This window comes from Medicago truncatula, chromosome 3 (assembly GCF_003473485.1).
Source record: "Medicago truncatula cultivar Jemalong A17 chromosome 3, MtrunA17r5.0-ANR, whole genome shotgun sequence".
Classification (NCBI taxonomy): Eukaryota; Viridiplantae; Streptophyta; class Magnoliopsida; order Fabales; family Fabaceae; genus Medicago; species Medicago truncatula.
Genome location: NC_053044.1, coordinates 27,910,389 through 27,934,319, shown reverse-complemented (window position 1 = coordinate 27,934,319; position 23,931 = coordinate 27,910,389). Strand labels below are relative to the sequence as shown.

General features: G+C 32.8%; 1 protein-coding gene across 5 annotated transcripts; it reads left to right on the top strand.

The window, feature by feature from the left end:
* The first annotated feature begins 17,091 nt into the window (after positions 1–17,091).
* Positions 17,092–20,367, top strand: LOC11439620 (uncharacterized). 5 transcript variants are annotated; one of them, XM_024778104.2, is made up of 5 exons: positions 17,092–17,772; positions 18,885–18,971; positions 19,298–19,388; positions 19,590–19,775; positions 19,903–20,367. In XM_024778104.2, exons 1-4 carry the CDS (start codon positions 17,366–17,368, stop codon positions 19,596–19,598), a joined length of 594 nt encoding a protein of 197 aa, XP_024633872.1. In that variant the 5' UTR covers positions 17,092–17,365; the 3' UTR covers positions 19,599–19,775; positions 19,903–20,367. The 5 variants fall into 5 exon arrangements, 2 of the variants coding, with proteins under 2 accessions (XP_024633872.1, XP_039687207.1); XR_003010012.2 differs by having other exon boundaries at positions 17,115–17,791; positions 19,312–19,388; XR_003010011.2 differs by having other exon boundaries at positions 17,118–17,770; positions 19,312–19,388.
* Positions 20,368–23,931: the final 3,564 nt, after the last annotated feature.

Sequence of the window (23,931 nt, the reverse complement as noted above, 5' to 3'; positions counted from 1 at the left end):
CAAAGTATCGGAACTTAAAGCTTTCAGATCGTTTAATAGATTGAGAAATCGTCGATTAAACGATATGATTGATCTCACAATATCATTTAGACATGAGCGATCTTGTTGAGTGATACATGATAATATCGGTAAAAATCTAGAATCCATATATGTGATCATTAGGTTGTATTCGACGTTTGATCAACAAACTCTAATACATCAATTGTCGAGAGCGATAAACAAATTGAGTTGTATCTATCTCTTTCATAACGACAATCTCCAATTATTTTTATAAATGGAGAGAATCTTAACCCCTGTGATGTGTAGAGCCTTTTGATGGAGAGAGTACTTTTTTAGTAAATAGAGAGAGTGCATGAGCTGTTGAAAAATTAGGGTTAGTTTAAATGGGCTTCGCCCAATATTAAATAAAGTTTTTTTTTTTTTGTTTTGACAAAGTTTAAATAAACTTGTTGTGTAGTACTCATGTGCCCTATTTTTTTTTCCCTCAAACTACCATTTGTTTGGATTATTATATATTTTTGTGGTTGAAAGAAAAAAATCCACATTTAGCATTTGATATTAATCATTGGTGGGATAATCCCTTGATGTATTTGGGTTTATTCCCATAGGTGAGGTCTTACGTTTTTTTTTCGTCGATGTGTTATTGTGTTTAACACTCTGTCCTCTCGGTCTAAACTTTGAATTTGGATAACAAGAAATAAAATAAGAGGGAAAAGAAACTACGGTCTATTTTAGCATGTATTCCGCATAAACTGGATATTCTGCCAACACTTATCAAAAAAGACAATCCTTCAAAAGAAAACTTATCAAAAAAGACAAAATAAGGCCACATATTATTTTGAATATTTTATCCTTATTTGATGGAAAGAACATTTAATTCTGATGACAGTTCAATTTTTTTGAATCCTATCTTTTTGAACTACTATTTATCCTACTCTAAGATCCCCCCATATAGAGTATATTTGAATCCCCCTAAACTCCCTTGTTTTTTTTTTTTGTTTTTTTTATCTTCCCCCGATCAGCACAAACAACACAAAATGTAATAGCACACATAAGTAGTAAGAAAATAGACAACACCTCTAATAAATGTTCATACTAGTTTAAGAGTAAGGCTATTTGTATAACCATTTTGCGATAACTTTGGAGATAATTTATTTTTCTCTTTTTATTGATAAAAAACAATAGCGAAGAAAAAAGAAGAGAGAAAATAAGGATACAATATGAGTAAGAAAGAGAAAATTGTTCAAAAATTATCAAAAAATGGTTGTACAAATATATATGTTTTTTAACAATTTTCTTTTTATGAAGTTAGTTAGTGGTTGCAATCAATGTATACATCTTTTTACATAGTTCAATTTGAAATACTTCATCTGTCTTAAATAGTTGTTTAAGATTTGTGCACGATTTTTAAATAAAAGAGCAAATTCTAAGATCCCAAGTCAACCACTAGACCAACCTCAAATGAGTTAAGTTAGTAGTTAAGTTGGATGAAATTCAATAAATAAAGATATAATAGTGGAAAGAAATAACAAATATTACATTGGCACTTTAAAATGACAATTATTTTAAAATGAAAAAAAAATAAAAAATGTCAAACAGATAATTATTTTGAGAGAATTGATGTAGACACATTGATATTGACTGAGAAACACGAGTAAATTACTCAAATGCCCCTCGGCAGTTAACTACCGAAGTTTTAGAAATTCGGATGCAGTTAACTGCCGAGGAAATCCTCAGGAGTTAACTGCCGATGATCTTCTGCTACAAATCTGGCAGAAGCTCTCTCATCCATCATTATTCATCTCATAAATTTTCTTCAAATTTCTCTCACAAATCTCTCTAAAAAACACAACCAAATTTATTCAACAAAATCACAAGTAAGTAATTATAATGCTATTAACTTACATTTTAGTTGTTATAAATGTTTTTATTTTTTAGTTTTTGAGTACATTTATTATTTTTTAGTTTTTGAGTAGATTTACATGTTATAATTAATTTTTAAGGTGGATGTTAGTTGATTAATATTGTTAAAATATTTGCATGATGTTTATGTTATAATTTAGAATTTTAGGGTTATTTATTATTTTGTTGTTTTATATTTATTTTTTTATTTTAGTTTTTAATTAGATTTACATGTTATAAATCATTTTTAGATTAGATGTTAGTTGATTAATTTAGTTAAAATGTTTGCATGATGACTATGTTATAGTTTAAAATTTTATGGTTATATTTTAATTTGGTATTTTATATTTTTTTATTTTATTTTAGTAAGAGTATATGATTGATTTTAAGAGTAAATATAAGTTGAATAATTTTGTTATATTTAACGTTATAATAAAAAAAATTATGTTAAACATAAGTTGAATGATTTATGTTATATTACATGATTAATTTTTTTATTTTAGTAAGAGTATATGATATATAATTTTAGGGTTATTTTTATGAATTTTAGAGTCTATGTATAATGTACACATCAAGTGTTTGATGAAATGTTTGAATGAGTTTTTCATTGATTGTTTTTAATTTCTTATTGTGTAGATTTGAAACAATGGCCGGGTGGATCGACGTTCATGCGCAATTCAATGGCGGAGAACCTCAGAGGTTAAAGGTTCGGTGCCTTGGTGTAACGTTAAGAGGTCTCAAAGATGAACTGACTGAATTGAACCAAGGAGTCAACCCCATAGACACAAGGAGGGTGGAACACGTTCGGTATAAACGTCCAACGCTCGACGAGGGGAGAATATCATTCACTTGGGTGGAATTACGAACGACGAAAACGTGACGGACATGTTTTGGGAGCACAACATGTTCCAGTGGATCGATATGCAGGTGACGTTGTTGAGATCAACTGAAGATATCATCAAAAGCTTGATTCCGCCAGAAGATCGTCATTAGTTAGGGTAAGGTGCATTCCAACTGCAACAATTGTCTTACCTCTGAAATGGGGTAATTCAAACTTGCCAAACGGCCAGGACTCAAGCATTTCGCTCGGCATTCATGTTTTTCCTTTGAAAAGATTAAATTCTTGTTAGGCTGGTTTAGATGAAGGTATTAAGTGTCAAGGAATGAACCTCATTTCGTTGGCACTTGAATACCATCATCTAAAGCACACCTAACAAAAATTTATTCTTTTCAAAGGAAAACATGAATGCCGGGTGAAATGCTTGAGTCAGGTTGTTTGGCAAGTTTGAATTTACCCCATTCAAAGGTAAGACAATTGTTGTAGTTGGAATGCACATTCCAACTGCAACAATTATCTTACTCTGGATGGGGCAATTCAAACTTGTTAATCGGCAGGACTCCAGCATTCAATAAGCGTCTTCAACGCTGGTATTCAAGTGTCAAGGAATGCACCTCATTCTTTTGACACTTGAATACCAGCGTTCAAGATGCTGATCGAAAAATGGAGTCCTGCTGCTTAGCAAGTTTGAATTTGCCCCTTTCAGTGTTAAGAAGATTGTTGCAGTTGGAAGGTAAATTCCGGAATGTAATGTAATGTGTAATGCAATGTGATGTGATAACATATATTTTGTTTTGAATGGAACAATAATTATCTTATTTATTCACTTTTCAAATTTATTTATTCATTACACAATTTTAATTAGTTGAATTAACGTTAGATTTAATTAATTTTTATTATTCAAAACGCGACTTTAATCGAAATTATTCCAAATGCGATTTTATTCTAAGTACCATAATGTCAAACAAAATGTGCGGGACACAAAAATAAAACATAAAAAAGTTCAAAAACAATTAGCTAGGCATTAAAAGTCATTACATTCATTCATCCTCGTCACACAAGTCAATCGGGTTTCCCTTCTCTTTTTTGGAACCATTGCAAACAATTTTGTGCCACGTCATAGGCGATTTTTCTTTGTTCTTCTCATCACCCTGAATGTTACCCTGATTCTGATTCTGAGACATATCTACATTAAAAAAAATGGCGATCAAAACCTAACTAAACAACAATGCCATAAAATCATAAAATCAAAAACTAAACCTAAACCTAAACTATCATCAAAAACTACACCTAAACCTAAACAATTCTAACAATTATACAACGATTAATCAAAATCTAAACCTAACAATTCAATAAAAGTTCTCTAACAATTCTAACCTAAATTATCCTAACATATCATAAAATCAACAAATCAATATAATCGAACCTATATAATCGAAATTTAACAAAAAAAACAAACAATTTGACCACAAAACAACAATGCAATAAGATTCAAAAAACTTACTTGTTTTTTTGATTGAATTTGGCTTGGAATGACTTGAAATTGCTCAAAATCGCACCTTGGAGAAGAAAAAACGCAACAATGGAGTTTTGGAAACTCATATGTGTGTTATGTTCTTATAACATTTTCCTCGGCAGTTAACTACCGAGGATTTCCTCGGGAGTTAACTGCAACCGGATTTCTAATTCCTCGACAGTTAACTGCCGATGAGCATTTGAGTAATTTACTCGTGTTTCTCAGCCAATCAACAACAACTCTCTTATTTTGAAAGGGAGGAAGAGAGTATATAATATAGTAAAATGTGAAGAAAAGTTAGATAGAAGGAAGAATCCTATTCAATAGTACTCTGTAACTTTGTGAATGCCGTCCTAATTGTTTATTAACCTACTTCTCTGATATGGTTTACTTATTGGTACTAAAACTAACCACAAATAGAGATACAAATATGTTGGCTCGGGGATTTGTTGGGAAGAGGATGAAACTGAAAACAGGTGATTCATATAGTGTTATTGATTTCCATACGTAATGAGGGATTATCATCTGGCGTCATGATCCTGGCGTGAGAGCTTATATAGTTCAAGGTGTCAATACATCATGAGATCTTCAAGTTTTGGCCCCAACCCAGATGTGAAAACCTATGATTTCAGACTATTAGCTCCAATATCAAATCAGTTAGAATGTGCCCGATGTGGTTTAAGACATATCACAATGGTTGGTCACCTGATGTGAAAAATAAATGACATACAACCTCACCTTTAGTTACATCGGTTGGAAACCGATGTGAAATGTCGATTTCAACCGATGTGAAATGTCATTTCTGTAGTAGTGCCTGAATCACGGATGAAGCTATTTTAACTATATTTTTTTTTAGAGTAATGATACATAGACATCCTTAGTTGGCAATACACCTTTTGACACCCACATAAAAATCTGGCACGTGGCCACGTGGACCCTGTACAAACACACTTTCTCTTTCCTCTCCTCTTCTCTCTTCCTAGTTTATGAGGTGTATAAGATGTATGAGAATAAAAGATGTCTATGTAACATTTTCCTTTTTTTTTATAACAAAATCAGGTATTTTGTACTTTCAATTTGAAAGCGTAATATCTTGTCCAAATAGATTACGATAGACATCAAACTATCCCTCAAAAGTATTAATTTTGCTTCATTTATAAGAATAGTTTGAATTCATAACCTTTGATTATGTCATGATGACATAGACGCTTATTATCTTGTCTAAATGCTCTATCGTCAATTTATTTTTAATTTATAAACTATTAGATTGAAAATTATGAGAGAAACTATTAAAAAAGATTTTTAAGTCAATGATTTGGATCTAAATATGATCTATGATGGAACACAATTACAGCTTATATAGTTTTACTTTATGTGTTTTTTATGATGCTCTTTAGTTAATCCTTTTGATGTTTGTTTTGCTCTTTGTTCTATAGCATAAAGTCATGTTAAATCACCTAGCAACTATGTCTTATTATGTCCTTGTTTACCGGTGTGTTTGGTAAACAATACGGGATGGTTTTTATTATTACGAGCAGGAGCAAACCAGATATCCTAAGACATGTTGTGCAGTTGTTTTTGTGCGTTCATCAAGTTCATAGGTTGTTTTACGAACAGGACGAGACCGTGTGATATCTTTCGACAGAAAAAGGGTTTCATAAGCAAAGTAAAGGCATTAAGTTTAAATTGCATAAACTTAAAGGAAAGGTAAAATACAATGCATTAAAAATAAAGGTGGTTCGACAAATCCTTTAAATACATTCTTTGATTCTTTTCTCTCGCGCCGGTACTTCGAGTGTTTTAGAATTCTGTATAGGGGATTTGCGACCCGTTTTCCCTATGGAAAACTATTATTTATACATAGAAAATAACGGAAAAGAAACTAATCACACGTCCAACACTCCTTCCATGGGACAACCGCTTGTCTCTCACGTTTTCCATTGAGGAAACCGATTCTCTTTTGAAATTCGAATCTTCCCGCTTCAAAGGCAGTTGCTTGACTTCGACGATTTTGCATCTCTGACTCGTGTCTTGTCGAACCTTAAGGCTTATAGACCTTTTCACGCTAAGTCTAACATCTCGTCGAAACTCCTTATGTTGAAGAAAAGACTTCAATTCCTCCAATAGTAAAAGTCAACTAATGTTGACTAAATTAAATGAGGTTGGTGAAATTATCAGCTAACTGTCCTAGGATTCTTTAGTGTCTCGTGTATTGTTTACATATATGAAACTTAGCCAAATTCACCTTTTTAGTACTTGAATCGATTCATTAGTGTCTGAGTCGTATCATCAGAAGTCAGTCTATGACTTCTAATGCATCGATTCACAAGTTTTTGAATCGTGTCACTAATGAATCGATTCAATATTGCGTGAATCGTATCACGGATTCTCTATGACTTGTACTGAATCGATTCATATGAGTCTGAATCGTATCAGTCGTCATCCAGGGCAATGTGAATCGAGTCAAATTTAGTCTGAATCGTATCAATCATCATAGTTATATGGCTTGTCTTTTTGTGTCTGAATCGATTCATTTAGTGAATCGATTCACTATGTTGTTTTTGCCCGAATTTCTACACTTGCCACCCCATTTTATATACTCACTTCCTCATAACACCTAAGACATTGAATCATTTGCAACTATTCTCTCTGAAGTCCACAAACCTCAAAGTTCATAAATTCTTCAAGATTAAACATTTTTTCTTAGAATCACTTTGGTCTTTGAGTCATAGATTGGTAGGGTGCTATAGGGATTGTAAGTTGGTTCTTTCAAGGAAATTGATTGGGTTTAATCAAGGTTCTAAAGTGAAATGAATAATCTCATTCCACCTCCAAAGGTCCTTAGGGTTTTTTGTAATTGTTCTTGTGTTCAAGGGGATCTAATTGTTGGATGGAGCATCGAAGAGCTTGAAGGGTTGCATGGGTGATTGACGATTCGAAGACATCAAGAAGCACCAAATTCAAAGGGTATTTGAAGTTTGGGGGAGTGGTTACATAGGGGTTGAAGAACTAGGGTAGTTTCAAGGAACTCTTGTAATCACATTTGTAATTCAACATTGTTACTATTAGTGGAAGTCCTTGGTGGAGACGTTTTTCACCAAGAAAAGTATATGTAGGGGGTATAAGATTGAAATTATAAATTTCCAATTTGCAATAGGGGGTTTTAACTCTTAAAAGATCAACAATGGAAGAAAATACAAGTGAGGTTTGTGGGTTGTTTTGCCATGCTTGTGTTTCTTTTTGATGGGATAAAACCGCAAGTGCACGTTCTATCGAAGTAGTAAAATAAGAGTATCGTTCCGACAGGAGTTATGAATTCAATTAACTTTTAATGACGATTAGATGAAAGATTTTTAGATAAAAGTTTGGATTTTTAATTACAAGAAAATAAATAAGATAAAAACCTTGGAATTATTGGTTCATCCTAACGACAAGTCCTTCACAAACCAAACTATTAAACTTATAACCTTATGTTAGACCTAACTTCTAAAGACATATTCTCTTTTGTTCCTCTAGCAAACAAGCCTATTTCGCTGACTTGATTACTATTAGATTTTGGTCCTAAGTTGCAACCAAGCCTATTTCGCTGACTTGATCACAATTTAGAATCCTTGAAGTTCGAAACTATATGTCTCAAAGATTATAAAGACCATTTCGCTGCCTTTACAATCTTTGTCTAAATTCACTTGTTCGAATATCAAAACTCCACTTTCGTTTTATGAATTGATATTTGAGATGATGGACGAACAATTATCAAACCCTCCACTTTCGTTTCCACAGTTTGATAATGGTTGATCCATGTTAAAGCGGTGAATTTAGATAAGAAATTAGGGTTACATAAGATTAAGGTTTAAAGCTTGGTTTGATTAGGATTATGTCATTAGACTTATCCAACAATCCCAAGACAAGAGAAGTCTACTCACTGACGTTCATTGTAGACAAGGAGAAGAAGAGAGAAAGCATAAAAGTAAATAACAAGAAAGTAAAAGGAACTTTTATTAGAAAGACAATTGTCACATATTGCATTCCAAGAAAAGATGAATATTTGTGATGGCTAGCTACTCTATTTATAGTTTACATTCGACTTAAAATCTAAGCAATCACTAAAATGTTCCACAAGTAAACTAAAACAGAGTAGCTTAAAATCTAAGCAAAAGCAGCAAAAGTAGTTCTGGAGTCTGGCACGGCCGTGCCAAGCCTAGCACGGGCCGTGCCAAGCTTCTGACTTTGGGGGAGATATATTTTGTCTCCAAATCTTCGTATTTTCGTACCGAATCAACTCCAAATCCCTTTCTTTTGCTCCAAGACTCAATCCATCAAATATTCATTCCTGAAATATAACAATATGGAATTAAAGTAAAATAGTTCAAAAAGGAAATAATATAAATATAAAATAAACTTAAATCTAATTAAAACGAAACTAAATAATATATTATCATAGATAATAAATGACTCATCACACCCTTAACGAAATTTTATTTTAATTAGTATTATGGATGTGAGATAACTCCAAGTGACTAACACTCTCTTTGTTTGAAGAGAAATAAGAAAGAGAGATATAGAGAAGAGAGAAATAGAGAAGAGATGGTGACTTTCTCTTGTTTGGAAAGGAGAAAAATATGGAAGAGAGATTGAAAAATTGTGGGACCCACCACTTTTTGGTTTCTCCACATAACAGCGAAGAAAGGGGAGAGAAGTGGCTTTTTTGTTGTTATTCTATTTTCACCCTTGGATTGAAATCTTTTATTCTTTTATTCCATTTTCACTCTGTTTCTGTTATTCCATTTTCGCACATGTTATTAATTAATGAGTTTTCAAATTGCAACAATGACTATTGAGTGTGAAGAAGAAAACGCAGGTTGCTGGTGGACGAACGATAAGGAAATAAAATAAGAAAAGAGGAGTAATGCTTTATTCCTATGGCTAAAATTAAAAATTTAATAACAATCACATCAATTTAAATTGAAAATTGATTTTATTTATTAGTAGTAAATTAATTTTGATTGAAGGTTTTTTTAATAAGGGGCATTTTGGTACTTCTAAAAATAATCAACACTTCTCTATTTCTTCTATCTTTCTCTTATACCAATCAATCCATCAAATCAATTCTATTTCTCATCTATTTATCTCTTTTCATACTCTCTCTCACCTAATTCTCTCTTTACACTTTCTTCTCACAACCAAACACACCATAAGTAAGACAAAATCAAATGTCTGATTGAAAATTTGAAAGTGCGTACTTTGTGATATGTGGATGGAGTAGAGAAGCTTCGAACATTTCTATTGGATAATAGATGACTGTGCCGCTTGGTCAAAAAATATATTTTTATGTGTTTATTCTCAATCCAATGCATGACATTAATATCCTCGGCTCTTGTCAACCAACCATGATCATGATTCACGATGACTATTCAAATAATTAACGGACTTTATCCTTCTTTGTGCTTTTATCAAAATGACAAGTCGACACTGTTGTGAATTCGTACAAAATCACACAAATGAATAATAAAGATGTGTGGAGCAAAGGAAGTGGTAATCAATAGATAAAATGTCTTCAAGCAACAACAACAAAAACAGAGCTAAATCTAAGTATAGAGCAACACACAAGCATAATCAAAGCAATAAAGATAAACAATGAAAGAAATGAACAAACACACCAAGATTGTTGACCTAGTTCGGTCCAATATGACCTAATCTACGGGAGAGAGCAACCCTCTAATCCGCTATGATGAAAGTGTTACAAAAGAGTTACAAGAAATTAGCTTATAAACTTACAAAAGAACAAGACCTAATTTCTACCCATTTTGTGTCACCCACACTCTCAATGAATCCTAAAAGAAAACACAAAAGGAAGCTTTTTGATCATTCCAATGGTGAAATCTCACCACCCAAGGTGTTTACAATGTTTCCCAACCCAAGAGATCCTCACTACAAAGACACTCAACCCTAAAGTTACCTCCTTTGTAATCCAAATTTCTCTCTCTTCAAGCTCTTCTTCAAAATCTGCACAAGAACACTTATATAGCAGTCTTCAGTTGTCAAAATCGTGTTACGTTTGTCCAAATCGTGACACGATTGGTGCGTACAACCCAAGGTACGACCAACCTTATCCTGAAAACGTGTCCAGCAAGTTAAAAATCGTGATACGATTGGACACCCTGCAAAACATGCTCACGACATTGCAAAATCGTGACACGTTGATGAAATCGTATCACGATTTCTCTGTTCTTCCAAAACCACAAATTTGAAGCCAATAAACAAAAGACACAATATCTTTCTTTAAATACTATTTTCCTACCTTTTTGTTCATCATTCGTTGCTCTTTTTGTTTTTTTGTTCAATCAAAACAGAATGATTACGCGTAATTACAAAGCTTATTTTATTCTGATGGGTTTGTTGGTGTCTTTAGCTTCAACTAAGTATGAAGCTTTAAACACTAACCCGTTTCAACGGACACAATATTTTTATTTGATGAAAGTACAAAGAAATATTGACTGCACAAATTATTAAACTATACTTTTACTAAAAAAAATTAGTACATCCTCCGATCACTATTATAAACAAAAATCAACATTTTTGATTTATTTAATTAATGATGTATACAATTTTTATTATATGCAGCATACATCATTTAATAAATGAATCTAAAATGTTGATTTTTGCTTATAGTAGTGACCGGAAGATGTATAAAACTATATATTCATGGTTGTCGGCTGATGTAAAATTGGTCCGGTATGAACTCATAGATTCGTAGGTCCAATTTACACAAAACCGTGTTTGGTTCCAAAGAAAAGGAAAGGAAAGATAAATGAAAGAAGGGAAACACAAGTTCCAATAATATTTCCTTCCTTTAAATGCAATGGGAAAGTGGATGGAAAGATTAATTCAAAGGACCCACAAAAAAAGACTTTCCTCCCACCGGTGGAGAGAAAGTCAACCGTACCAGCGATTTGTTTGTATTTTTTTTTTCCTTGCATCCTATCATGTATATTTATTTAGTTTAATGTAATTTTGATTCTTCTATTTTTAAAATTGTTAATTTTTGATACTTCTTAAAAAATCAACAAATTTTTTGGTCCCCCTCTCTCTTAAGGTGATGTGGCATGCTCATTAATGACGTGTAGCTTATGTGACATTCCTTACCTAGTCTATCATTTAACACCTCATTTTAATTATAAATTATATTACAATTATAAAAAAAATTAAATAAAAAATTATTATTGAAATTAAAAGAGAATTGAGGGAATAAAAAAAAATCTAAAATTCCTAAATTGATTTCCACTTATTGAAGAACCCTAACAACTACAAAATCCTTTCATATTCCATTTAGTTTCCACTCACTTTCATTTCTTCAATTTTCTTTCCTTTCAATTTCTTCTTAACATCCAAACAAAGCCTAAATACTATTTTCCTACCTTTTTGTTCAATCAAAACAGAATGATTACGCATAATTACAAAGCTTATTTTATTTTGATGGGTTTGTTGGTGAATTTAGCTTCAACTAAGTATGAAGCTTTAAACACTAACCCATTTAAACCACTATCTCCAACTATGTTGCTGTTTTTGACATCTCTATGTTGTCACGCAGTTTCATCCACAGCTGATATGAGCTTGCCAGCTACTATATATATCTTTCACTTTTCTGGTGTTGTTGGATGTGAGACACTTTTGTGGATTATCCTCTCTCAGTTCTCGAATTGGTGTATCGTCAACTCATTCATTTTAGTGGTTACTTTTGTCTGTCACACCAACTGCATCAAGTTGGTTCATAAACTTTCATGCCGTACACTAGACCTCTTCTTTAAATTATATAATATATTAATTCAGAAAGACCTCTTCTTCCTTTCTAAACATTCAAACTCTGATGTTGTTCCCCCGCCTCCAAATTCGGAACCACAGGAAGCATCTCAGGTCTAACATTCATGTGGTTTGGTTTAGTTGAGTTTGTACATTTCTGTTTCTTCTTAATTACTTCTGTCCATCCAAATAGAGCAAGTTCAAGGACACAAAGTTGAAAAAGGGACATAGGGGTGTATATGCGTAATAATTGACAAAATTTCGGGCTTTGTGATTTTGCTATTATCTTTCGATTCAAAGAAGCAAAATCTTGATTCTGAGAACCTTACAAGGGGTACTTGATACACCGAAATAAATTAAATCTAGGCATTAAAATTGAAAAGGAATACAGGCCTAAATTTATTAATTTGCCTAAAAATATAATGCAACTCTGTTGTCTTTTCCTTATTAATTCAGCGAATGCTGTGTCTGTTTCAATGGATTATCTGTATATGGAAAATCAATGTAAGATTTTCTGCTTTTAAGTGCTGGCTGCTTATAGCTTATTTTATTTTTACTTTTGAATTTGAGTTTGAGCCTAACTCAACAAAAAAAGCTACCTCAGAGAACATGATAATTGTCTATGCCATATCACATCGATCTACTGCATGAAATCTCAAACAATTACTTACTAGTTGTGATTTCTTGTTGCTAAAGTTAATCCCAATAGGGAAAAAACCACAATTAGAATCAAATCTTAGCTTAGGAATTTGTTGTGAAGAGGGAGTTGATCACAGATGATTCATAGCGAACAAATCCTTCTTTAGAATTAAATGGAATCTGATTAAGTTCAATGCCACAAATTAAAAATCCAGTGAAGACCATAACCACTATGCTTACTTAATCTTGTGGGCGAACTCTATGATACGATGAATTGATCCATATATATACCCCTTACCTATGCAAGAACAGTAGCGTCGTTAGTGTTCAATTAAAAAACACATCACTTTTACTTAACATGTGTGGATTTCCCATGCTATTAGACTAATATGTCATCAAAGTCCATGCACCTCGTAAAACCAATATGGATTTCACGAAATGGCAAGGGATTTGTCCTGCAATTGACAAAATTTTAATATATCCCTGAAATTAAAAATTCTCGACCATATTAGATATCGATGACTAGATTGACCGATCCAAAAAGGCCTTACAGTGTCGATGATTTTCAATTACCAGGACTAGATTTTCATTTACCTTAAGACTAATTTCATTTTTTAATTTCGGTAATTTAAGAGACTAGATTTGTCTGAAACCTACAATTTTAGTACTAGATCATTCCTTTTTCTTGCTTCTCATTCACATATCTGGTCATTTTTCATGTATATTTTACAATTATGTTTTTCTTTTCTCACAATTTATGGATTTAATAATTGGTCTGTCATTGTACTTAAGGAGCATGAAGAACTTACAATTCATTGCAACTGTTTCGAAATATGGTAGTTAATACTTGTATTATTTGCAGAGTTCGGCAAACCTGAAGCCACATTATGCAATCTGTTTTTCTCATATCGCTGGGATGATTCTTTTTAATGTTTTTCTCATATCTTAATGTTGTTTTTCATGTTTCCACTTGCTTTAGTATTTCTTTCTGGAAAGATCAAGAGTTTTTTTTTATGATTATTAACGCATTTTGGAAACACTTGTTGTGGAATGGTAATTCAAGTGTGCAAGCAACTGATACATATTGGGTGGTTAGGCTGACAACCATGCTGCTCAATGACACTGTTTACATCAGCTAAGCCAGTAGGCCCTGCTGAAATTTCTCTATGGCGTGCGTGTCTTCTTACTTAATATAAATGTTATAGGTGAGCACATTCAGTTTCAATCTCTTTTTTAAGAAATAACATCTTATTGTTCATTTTTGCTGAAGTTTATAGTGAATCTGTGTGACTTGCGAATCAGTTACTCTTCAATAGATTCTAAGCTCGTAGATTTTAGTATTAAGCTAAATAATTGTCTCATATTCATTGATCTTTCCTTCTATCAAGATAAACAAGTCTCTTTCTACTTCTGATAACTTTAGATTCATGGTTATACGTATTTCCTTCTAAAAAGATAAAACTAAATATTCGAGATGGGACTCTTTATGAATGGCTATATTGACAGCAAACAGGGTCTTTTTTTGGCTGTTTCTCCTTCTAAAGCTTCACATATTTTAATTAGGACCTTTTATTCTCACACAATAAATCAAACAGGATTATTGAATTTCTGAATTGAATTAGTTTTGAATGTCAAGTTGATATTTTATATCCATTATACAATCACTCTCAACATTGACCATCCCTCCCCTCCAAAGTTTTATGACCTTGACATTTTCTTAGGTAGCGAGCTCACTTGGTTCAAGGTGATGCACCATGTAAAGGTTGCACCAAGGCAAAGTCAAACTGATGGTCCTTGCTCTGAAGTGTGAATCAGTGGTATGGACCAGTTCTTAAGATCAACTCTTCGCAATGTGAGTGCAGTAATCATCAGACCATCACTGCGCAGGCCTAGATGACCAGTATGAATATTATGAGGTTCAGTATGCAGATCATGGATCTTCAGTTCACTAACAAAGTTACACTGAAATATTATTTGTTTTGATGACTCTCGAAGTCCACATGATGCTATTGTTGTTTCATTTCAGTTTTTTAAGTCTTGGTAAATACAATAATGATGAGGCTGCAATGTGCATTCAGCTGGTTTTGTGGTGCTGTCAAAATAATGTACTTCAGAATATCTTAATTTAATTCCTCAGAATAAATAATGTGCTTTATGATTAAAAATATTGGTTTGGAGACTGGTTCATTAGGCAGTTTTGTAGAAATAAAATTAGTTTTTTCTAGACAAATTCTTTTAATCCAATTTCCTCAGTTTCCAAATCTGGTTTACAAAAAACCAATTTCAAAACAAATGATGTAAAAATCAACTTGTTTAAAAGCAGTTCGATTGCAAAAATCACAGGGGGAAGGATTCTCTCAAGTGGCATTATGATTATGAAAAATCAAGACCCTTAAAAAAATGATAGAGTTTTATAGTATATAAAAAGAGAGATTATGGTGTTTGAATGGTGGAGATTGACTAAACGGAGAAAACATGAGATTTTTGATGTAGAGAACCCGTTCCCCTAAAACCACACCATAAAGGTGGTGAAGTTTATTTGGCCTTGTTCAATTCACCGCGTGCACTAGCAAAAGTAGTCCCAATTTTCCTTTCACTTTAAAAAGGTTGGTTGATAGGTAAAAATCTGTTAGGATATATAATATTGGATGATTAATAGAAGTTTTTAGTAAGTTGATAAATCAACCTACAATGTCTTATCTCTCGGAATATCGATCTTTGACATCCACGGTTTGTGAATCACATTGGATCAGTTGCTTGACGACTTCAAATCAAATTCATTAAACTAGTATTCCTCTACTTTGATAATGCCTCTGCCCTGTCACATTGCCACCAATTCATCATTTCATGAGCGTGCAAAAAATATTGACCTCAACTGTCTCCTAGTTCGGGAAAAACTCCATCAACGTCTATTTTACCTTCTGCCAATTTCTACAGCTCAGCAGCTAGCATACACGTTCACCAATTCTATCCTGATCTTCAACCTTTCAACAATGGACTTCAAACTTTATACTCTTGATCTGTCATTAACCCATATGAGGATAATTAGGATAACTAGTTTAGTTAGTCTGAATACCGTTAGTTAGTCGGATAGCATATTGTTAGCCTTTCCTTTCCCTTCTTTTTTGTTTTTCTGTAATGAAAACAAGAGCTATATAACTTAGTTCTCAATGTATTGTGTTCAATTCGTAGATCTATTCAGTTCATCTTCTTCCCCAAATCACAGGTTCATCTATTCAATTCATTTTTGATGGGTTCAATAAACACAGGTGATGATTGCGTCAAATCCACTTTTGATGTTTTCATTGATGTTTATTTCACATTGATGTTTATTCCATCGGCAGCCTCTGACTATAAAACTTTCTTTTAATGGAAAGAAAGAAATCCTCTTAATATGAAACTAATAGTACCGACTGGGAATAGTTCACGGTTGTTATGGTTGCGTCCCATGTGGATGCCCAAATTAGACACCACGTCTAAGAGAGGTGTGAAAGAATAAATGCAATTCAGATCAGTTCCATCAAGAAGCGTTGTTCAGATTGAAAACGATGAGCCCCCCCGCCTTACTCACAGTGAAGGTGATGGTTGGATTGTGGAAGGCTTGCAGTAGTTTGAGTGTGGTGGTTGCACGACTTTCCTACCCATTGGATCACTCTTGCTATATATATAGGTCACAATGTGGAAGAAAAAGACCCATGTGTGGAGTACTCAAGAAATTAATCCACGGGTATTGTTCTAAAAACAATTTTACATATTTTAATTTCACAAAGTAGGGTGTACAAAGGAACTCAGTGCACTGACGATATAGTTTTGCTTTGAAGTTGTCACATGAATTCCGGTAAGTTAGCATTTTTATTTTGTCTGCTATATTCTTCAGTTCATACTCCAAAATATCATTGGATTTGGTATACCATACTTGCTTATTCATCCTTTCCTTACCCAATGTTATTAAGTTGTAATGGATATCTAAAGGAAAATGTTACATGAACACCCTTTATTTCTACACTCCATTGTACACCCTATGTATTAGGGATATTTTGGTAAGTTCATCTCACAACCACACTTTATCTTCTATTTATGTGGGGTCCAGGTTGCCACGTGTCAGAATTTTGTGTGGGGGTAAATGGTGTATTGCCACATGGGGTGGTACATGTATCATCACTCATATCTAAAATATGATTATATGTGGGTGACAACTAGGTTACCCATGAAAGAATGATGGATAATTTACCCCAACCAGTAGACATTAGCCACATAAACACATATTCATGAACTATTTTGACCCCACAAATAAATTGCTCATTTTCATTGGTTGGTGGGTAAATTACCCACAATTTTTCAAAGGTAATTTAGAAAAAACATTATATGTTTGATTTAATTAATTAAGTACACGTTACACATTTTAATTGGTGCAACATTAGCTGGGACCCACAATTTTGGAAAAGGTGGTCGAACCAGGAAGGTGGTATTTTTGAGTCATTGACTCTCTAAGTTCCAATTTTTAATTTTTTTTTATAATGGTTACGTAGCTTTCGTATCAAGTTTGGTTGTCTTCACCTATATCAATCACCGCTCTACATTTTTCTCATTTGTAGTACACGTACTTTGTTTTAAATCAACGCACCAAAAAATGAAATTATCAAGAAAAAGAAAAACAGAACACAACACAAAATATGAGTATGCCCAAAGCCTATACTCTTCTTATGACATTAGAGTTGGGTTCGATTGGAATTAAGTATCAAGGTTTAAACACTAATCCCTTCCAACAATCACCCCAAACCTTGTTGCTATTTTTGACATCTATCTTTTGTCATGTCGTTTCATCCACAGCTGACTTGACCTTACCAAGTACTATGATCATATTCCACTTTTCCGGGATTGTTGCATGTGAGACACTTTTATGGATTCTCCTTCCTGAATTTTGGAATTGGTACATCATCAACATATTCCTTTTGATGGTTACTACTTTCTGTTTCTTCAACTACATTCATAGTATCGTTAAGCTCTTCCTTCCTACAAATTCAAGGGCTGTTCCTATTGCTCAACCTCCAAATCCAGAATCACAGCAGGAAGCTCAGGTGTAAGATTCATTTTGTTAGGTTTGTTTGATATTTTGTGTTTGTGATTCTTCTTAATTTGATGTGTCTATGTAATTGTTCATCCAAATAAAGCAAGCCCTATGAGATTAAATTGAAAAAATAATACATGAATACAGGGTTTTTAGTTGCTGATGTCAGGTATAATAATGTGTTTGCTTGAATAGTTAGTTTATATATGGAAAATTGATGTAAAATTGCCTTCTTTTTATTGCTGCCTAGTGCCTACTTATGTCTATTTTTATTTTAGAATTTGAACCTTCCTCAAACAATTAATTATAATGGTTGTGATTTGTTGTTGCTAAAGCTAATCTCAATATGAAAAATAAAATAAAAATTAGAATCAAATCTTAGTTTGGGAATTTGTTGATAAGAAGATGAAGTTGATCAACTAAATGGACTATGCTAAAGTTCGACGCCACAAAAAAAATCTAGTAATGACTATGACCACTATGCCTACTTTTAATCTTTTGGACAAACCCTATAATATGATGAATTGATCCATATATACCCTACCCCCTTCCTATGCAAGACCACAATTTTCAACTATGAAACTTTCAAGAGTAAAAGCCACTTGCCATAATTAGGTTCTCATTAGTGTTCAGTTAAACTGTTTCTTTGAAACAGATCCCTTTTACTAAACATCGGTCAGTTGGCCATGGATTTTGTGGATCAGACTAATACGCGATCCAAGCCAGGCACCTTGCAAAAACCAATACTGATTTCACAAAATGAGAAGGGATTGCGGAGTTTTGTCCTGCAACTAACAAAATTTCAATATATCCTTGGAATTGAAAATTCTCGATCATATTAGATATCAGTGACTAGATTGATCGATCCAAAAGGCCATATGCTGTTGATGATTTCCAATTACTTCTGTCATTTTTTAGTTTCGGTAATTTAAGAGATTAGATTTGTCTGAAACCTACAAATTTAGGACTAAATTATCCTTTTACCTGCTTCTCATTCACTTATCTGGTCATTTTTCATGTACTTTTTGCAATACATGTTTTTCTTTTCTCACAATTTAGGGTTTTAATTATTGGTTTGTCATTGTTCTTGACGAGCATGAAGAATTTACATGTATTATTTGCAGAATTCAGCAAACATCAAGCAATATTATGCAACCTGTTTTTCTCGTATCGCTGGAATGGTTCTTTTTGGTGGTCTCCTTGCACCCAATGTAAGATTTTGCTGTATTAAGTCATGGCTTTTCAACGTGTATGTGCTTTCAAATTTGAAATTAGCAAGGATTTTTCATTTTTGTTTGTTTCCAGATTTGCCTTCTGCATATGATAATGTTATTTTTCACATTTGTTTCCATTTTCTCTAGTGTTATTGAAATACTATACACAATTACACATTATTCACATCTACAGGTTTCTTAGAAGTCTCAACTAATATTTACTGAATAATTATGCTTGTTTTCTTTCTAAAAAGATCAAAAGTGTTTAGATGATTAGTAAGTAACACATTTTGAAAACGCTTGTTTTCGGATTGTAATTCAAGTGTGCTGGCAACAGATACAGATTGGGTGGTTAGGCTGACAACTATGCTGCTCAAAGATCCAGAGGCAGTATGCAAGTCTCTACATACTTCGGTAAAAATGAACAAGATGGTGCTTTTTTTTAAAAAAAATTAACAAATGAATCTGAATGTGATCACTAATAACATTCAGATGAATGGATTTAATAATTGCGTTGTCATGGCGTTGCCTGTTCGTTTTATATACCTGTTGTGGCTCATTTTAATTATTATCCAGGGTTTCTTTAGTCCTTTTATAGTCATTTATTTTTTGCAGGAACTTTAATTATGGGAACCCTCAAATAGTTCCAGGCTTCCCTCAAATGAAAACCTTGATGGAGAGGTCCTAGCTGACAACAATTTGCTGGTCCAAAAGGAACATGACATACTAGTTTCTGGACCACGAGATGATAAAACCAGAAGCAGAGAGAATTCAGGAAAAAGACCTAGGAGCTCGACTGAGGTAGACAAACAAAAGCCGCGAATCTTCTAAATGTTGCACTTACCACTGTTTTTCTCTCTCTTTTTCCTGCACAGTTTATGGTTTGTGTTTGATTTTGTGAGATTCTTCTGGTTATTTGATTTTATAGGTCCCCAAGAACAAGAGGAATGTTAAATGCATGAAGAATATGAGATGTGGTTTTATAAGCACAGAAGAGAATACAGGTCCTGGTTCTCAAGATCAGACCTTAAGCAGTTCTACAGTTATGTGGAGGTGCATCTTCAAGTTTGAGTCAGAACAATTCTACAGCTCTGAAGTTAAGCGGCCAATCAATATCTAGTAGAGGTCCTGCTACTGATCCAGATAGTCTCTATTCAAGAGTTAGGGCCTGTTTGGATAGACGGTTTATTTGCAGCTTATAGCACAAATTCTCATCATGATAAGCGCTTTTGCATAAGTTTACATAAGCTATTTTTATAGAAAAAGATAAAATAAATTTTAATTGTTTTTGTATATGCTATAAGTTGCTTTTATAAGCAATATCGGAGATCTTGAGAAAATAAGACGAAAAAAATCTTGTGCAAATTGTCATAAGTTGTTTTCATAAGTTCAACCAAAATGTCTCAAAAAACTTATGCCAGTAGATAAGCTCAAATAAGTTAATCCAAACAAACCTTATGTCCTTTTTGGAAGCAGAGAACTTAATCAAGTTATAGTTTCTTTTAATTTATGATCATATTCCACTTTTCCGGTTTAGTTGGACGTGAGACACTTCTTTGGATTCTCCTCCATGAGTTATGGAATTGGTGTATCATCAACCTCTTTCTTTTACTTGCTACATCATCCTGTTTCTTCAACTGCATCTATAATATTCCTAAGCTCTTCCTTACCACACATTCAAACGCTCCTCAGCCTCCAAAACCGGAACCACAGGACACATCTCAGGCGTAAGATTTGTAAACTGCAATGCAGACATCATGCGGCTTGGTTTGGTTCATATTTAGTATTTTTGTTTCTTCTTATTTTGCTTGCTGTATATATGTAATTGTTCTTCCAAGTAAAGGTAGGAGATAAAATTGAATAAATGAATACGGGGTATTTTACTTTCTCATGTCAGCTAAATTTTAATTACTTTCTCTAAGCATGTAAAGCAATTCTGCTTTGTTTTCCTTATTAATTGAGCAGAATGCTGTGTATGTTTCAATAGTTTATTGATATATGGAAAATCAATGTCAAATATAGTCTTCTTTTTAATCAGTGTTGTGTAATAGCGGTGCTATATCCCTATAGTGTAGCTAAATTTTAACAAACTGTTATTGTTCCGTGGTACATAATTTAGTACAAAGTATTGTCACATAGCAGTTATAGCAGTGATATAAAACTGTAGCATAGAAGAATCCGAACAAACTGGTATTATTTGAGATCTGCAATTGGCAACACTGCTTTAAAATGCTACCTCACAAGGGTTCCAAAGATCTTCAAAGGATTTTTCACCATTTTACTTGTATGTTAGGGAGTGAGCTCTTCTGCTAGCATTAGAACTTAGAAGAGTACTTATTAGCCATACAATAAGGCTTATTTAATGGTTGTGATTTATTACTACTAAAGCTAATTTTAATAGGGGAAAACCACATCCAGAATCAAATATTACTTGTCTAACTTGGGAATTTGTTGGTAAGAGGATGAAGTTGATAGCAGATGAGCCATAGCAGAAATATCCTTCAGAAGTAAATAAACTCTTCTAAAGTTTAATGACACAGATCAAAGATGTAGTAATGAATATGAATACTATGCCTACTGTTAATACTTTGGACAAACCCTGTACAAAGATGAATTGGTCCATATTAGTTCCCTTTCTATGCCAGAAATTCTTGTCTTCACAATTTGCAACTATGGATCTTTCAAGTTTCAAAGCCACTTGCCATAATTAGGTTGTCATCATTACTGTTCCATTAAACTATTTTCACACACATCCTTTTTACAGCCAATGAATTTGGTGGATTAGACTAACCTGTGATGGTTGAGTTTCAATAAATGTAGAAGCAAAAAAGATAACCTGATCCAAGTCCGTACACCTTGTGAAACCCAATCTAGATTTCACCAAAGGGCAAGGGATTAGGAAATTTGGTCCAACAATTAACAAAGTTCCAAAATATGAAAAAAATTCCATCACTTTAGATATATGGAGCTAGACTGGCCGGTCCAAATTGATAGGAGATTGGGATCTCGTATCACAAAAGTCCTTACAGTAATGAGGAATTTCAATTCCAAAAGTCATTTTGAAATTTGCAATATTAGGGACTAGATTGTATAAAACCTTAAATTTTAGGATTAAATTGATTATTCATTCCTTTTGTTTTCTACGAAAAATAATAATTGGTTTGTCATTGTTCTTGATGAGCATGAAGAATTTTCTTTTCATTGCAATGATTTGGAGCTATGGTAGTTTAATGCATGTATTATTTGCAGAGTTATGCAAACATCGAGTAACATTATGCGTCCTGTTTTTCTCAAATCGCTGGTAGTATCCATGCACCCAATGTAAGATTCTCTACGCTCCATTTTTGTCTTTTAAACTTGTACATACTCTCAAATTAGAATTAGCAAGGATTTCTCGTTGTTGGTTGTTCCCTTATTGATATTGTTTATGATTAGTTTCCAGATTTTCCTTTTGCATATGATAATGTTGTTTTTTATGACATTATTCCTATCAGCTATGCCTTCCCTGCTGCTCTAAGGTAGATTTTCTTACTAAATCTAAATATTATTAGTGAATATTGATCACAGTGTTTCAAAATATTTCACTTAATGATATGTATTTACTTTTCCTGCACAGTTTATTGTTTGCGTTTGATTTTATGAGATTCTCCTGGTTCTTTGATTTTATAGGTCCGAAAGAAAGAGAGGAATAATGTTAAATGTAGGAAGAACATGAGATGTGGTTCTGTAAGCACTTAAGAGAATACAAGTGCTGGTTCTCAGGATCAGACCTTTAAGCAATAAGTAATCTCATTTTCCGTGATGAGTTTGTAGAGTAGCTCCTTGCCAAGATTAGAAATCATTTATAATTATCCTTTTGCGTCTAAAAGTTATTTATCGTCTTTTATATTTAAAAAAATATTATTTCATAAGAAAAACATATTTTCATTCCTTTAAAAGAACATCATTTCATTATTTAGGGTTAATTAAGTAAATGGTCCGTATAAATATTCAAAATTTTGTTTTTAGTTTCTACAAAATAAAATCACGCTCTTTTGTCCCTATAAAATTTTCCATCAACATTTTTTGTCCCTATAAAATTTCTCCATCAACATTTTTAATCCCTAAAATGCTTAAGCAAAATGTAACAGGGACTAAAAAGTGTGATTTTATTTTGTAGGGACTAAAAACAAAATTGTGAATATTTATAGGGACTAAAAACTTAATTAACCCCATTATTTATTACAGTCATTCTAAATATTTTACATTTTATCCTAAAAAATAATCTATATACACAATTATGAGTAATAAAAATTCAGAACAATTAATATTTATTTCGCGACACTTTTAATAAATAAAATTTAGTTCTGATAAATGTAAAGGATAGAAAATATTACATATTGGTACATTCGAATCTTAGAGTGCATTGTATAAATTATCTCTCTTTCTCTTTTTTATGGACAAATTGTCTATTTTTATATTTTTTTAGGGTTAAGTAAGTATTTATCCCATATAAATATTCACAGTTTTGTTTTTAGTTCCTACAAAATAAAATCACACATTTTAGTTCCTGTGACATTTTCTTAATTATTTTAGGGACCAAAATTGTTGATGGAAATTGTTGACAGAGACTAAAAGTGCTGATTGAAAATTTTATAGGAACTAAAAATACTGATGGAAAATTTTATAGAGACTAAAAAGTATGATTTTATTTTGTATGGACTAAAAACAAAACTGTAAATATTTATAGGGAATAAAAACTTAATTAACCTTTTTTTTTAATAAATATACAAATTTGTCTCTCCATTAAAAAAATTAATTATCATGCTCAATCCTAAACATGACAACAATACCCGTCTCCATGAATACCCGCTCAAACCCACCCCGATTTGACAGGTTTTCCCGCTTTGTCATGCCTACTCAATCCTCAACTCACATAATCTTTATCAATAAAATAAAAAGACCAGTTCTCAATCAC

Coding starts and splice junctions, on each gene's coding strand:
- LOC11439620 (XM_024778104.2), top strand. CDS start 17,366: ATGAGTATGCCCAAAGCCTATACTCTTCTTATGACATTAGAGTTGGGT. Junction 17,773..18,884: donor TCACAGCAGGAAGCTCAGGT/GTAAGATTCATT, acceptor TATTATTTGCAG/AATTCAGCAAACATCAAGCA. Junction 18,972..19,297: donor GTGGTCTCCTTGCACCCAAT/GTAAGATTTTGC, acceptor TTGTAATTCAAG/TGTGCTGGCAACAGATACAG.